Here is a 2,346-nt window from a genome sequence, read left to right as displayed (position 1 = left end):
TGACCCTGCCCGTACCCTGTCAACTGGTTTTGTCACGAATCTGGTGATAATGGTAATGTAAAGATAAGTTGAAAAACCTTTCTATTACACTCAACTTTTTCAGCTGATGAGGACTGCGTTGTTATTGGTCAAACTTTTCGAATTTCGACGTCAATGAGAGCTCGCGACCCACTTGTTGCGACCAAGTTACAAGTACATTCACAACTAGTTAATACTTCAAGTAAACCAAACCGTCACCGAGACAGAGCCTTCGTGGACGAAGAATTGAAAACCCCACAAGGCATTTCTTCCCCATCGGCAATCCATCGCTGTATCATGGCTGACGAACCAGATATTTCTGTCGTTGTGACTAAACCTCAAATCAATTAGGAAAGTAGAATGTATGTTTTGACTTAATTAATGATTGAGTGAAGTTGTCTTCTTGGAGCGATAATATAAAAACAATTTCACTCTGGTGCGATGTTCGAGACGTTGCTAATTAGATTGTTATGGTTATAGTTGAAGTGGCGTCACAGGGAACACCAAAACCGGGAAGGCAAACATACTTTGGCATCATGTGCGCCAAGGTTGATCATTTAAAGATAATACCATAAAAGCATTTGGATAATTGTAAGTACACTACGTATCAGCAACAACATGTTTAGATTTTTTGTTTGACGACAGCAAGATCAAGTAGTATCATGTCATGCGCTTGGACGTGGGTGATATTGTCATGGATTGGCTAAAAGTATTTTTTATTTCATGAGGATGGTTTTGGATGTCCATAATATCAATACCATATTAGTATTCCAGAAGTACGGTGGAAAACCACGGGGAAGGATTTCCGTCGTTCCTTGTGTTCCCACATAAATGCCAACATTGGCGAATTGGTGTGGCAGATTGTCAATTTTATAGGTTTTGCATGGGTGCATTAAAATAATGAAACTGCGGGACAACGCCGGGCAGCAAGACAGGAGCGAGCGTAGCGCGGAGGTGGCCGATAAGTTCGCCAGCGCGTAACTCCGATGGGCAAGTCCAGATGCCAACGGCACCAGGAAACGCGGGCACATTTCCAGGTGCGAGTCCAGCGGGAATAACGACTGCAGCCGGATTGATGTTCATAGCCTGCAGGTTGAAGATAACTGTTGGTGGATCGAGCAGCTTCGCGAGCGCCGGATACTGCTTTCCCAGTTCGTCAAGCAGATGCATGATCTTTCGCCCAAGGTCGATTGCGCGACCGTCAACTTGATGTAGCGTACCAATGCCCTGCATGAACGACAGCAATGGCCACAACTTGAACAGATCCTTGTCGATGGTGCAGAGCATCACGTCGTCGGGGAAACAGTCGCGCCCAGCGGCCTCAATCTCTTCGCCCGTCTTCCAGACAACACCGCTTGGTTGAAGACAATCATCACGACTGAGGCAGTGCTCTTGTAGGTCGACCTACAGAACGATAGAGAACATCAGAGAAAGTTGTTCAAGTTACATACCCTCTCGAGGCGCTTAATCAGTTGGATGAATTTGCTTTTGATTTTCAATTTCCGATAACTATTGGGAGGCGCATGCCGCATAAGGAAGTTGCAGCGGTCGATGACATCGTTGTCCGTGAGATCTCCAGCACGCTTGAACTCGCTGAAAAACGTGAGTGTTTCAACGTCGGTGAGTTTGGTGCTTCGCGGGATATCTCGCCAGCGGCGCCCAGGAATGTGGTTTGGGAGCATACTTGCGTCTCGCAGTTCCTCCTCCTCCTTATCATCCGCCTCTTCACCGCTGCGCTTCCGCTTCATCGTCACCTACAATGTGTGAATGGAATTCCCCCCAGTTAACCATTGTCGAATTGCTCGACGTCCGTCTATTGGACACATCATCCGGATAACATCCAGATAATGCCCGGATAAGGCTTGGTAACGCCTGGATACTGTTGGATTTAGATTGGATATTTACCACCTCCAAATCTAAATAAATGTACTTCGAAGTAGCTATTATAGTGTTTACTAGTGTATCATGTTCCAATTCAAATCCCTCACAAGTTGTATATGACATGTGTGGATGCAAAATAAGTTTATACAAGTTATCATTTGCCCAATGGGAATCGAGCATGGTGAAATATTGTTTAGACCACAGTATAATCACTGTTTTTGAGTTTTTGTGTAATCGATTTTTGAAAATTTTACTTAAGTATATTTGGTGTAATGGTGATAAACCGTCATGATCGTTTTATGAAAAATAATTTAGTCACTGTTTGGTGATATACTGTTGTCGATCAATTTTTAGAAAAATTGAATTCTACTGTTAAAGTGCTAAACAGTTATCAATTTGAACAATTCATTTTTACTGTTGTACTGATATACTGTTAACAATTCATTT

General features: G+C 43.4%; 1 protein-coding gene across 1 annotated transcript; it reads right to left on the bottom strand.

The window, feature by feature from the left end:
• Positions 1-838: 838 nt before the first annotated feature.
• On the bottom strand, positions 839-1,477 carry H310_14514 (hypothetical protein). Its single transcript, XM_008882393.1, has one exon. The coding sequence runs from the start codon at positions 1,303-1,305 to the stop codon at positions 889-891; it is 417 nt and encodes a 138-aa protein (XP_008880615.1). The 5' UTR covers positions 1,306-1,477; the 3' UTR covers positions 839-888.
• Positions 1,478-2,346: the final 869 nt, after the last annotated feature.

Source organism: Aphanomyces invadans (assembly GCF_000520115.1).
Source record: "Aphanomyces invadans strain NJM9701 unplaced genomic scaffold supercont1.72, whole genome shotgun sequence".
Taxonomy (NCBI): domain Eukaryota; phylum Oomycota; class Saprolegniomycetes; order Saprolegniales; family Verrucalvaceae; genus Aphanomyces; species Aphanomyces invadans.
This window is presented reverse-complemented; position numbering and strand designations above follow the sequence as displayed.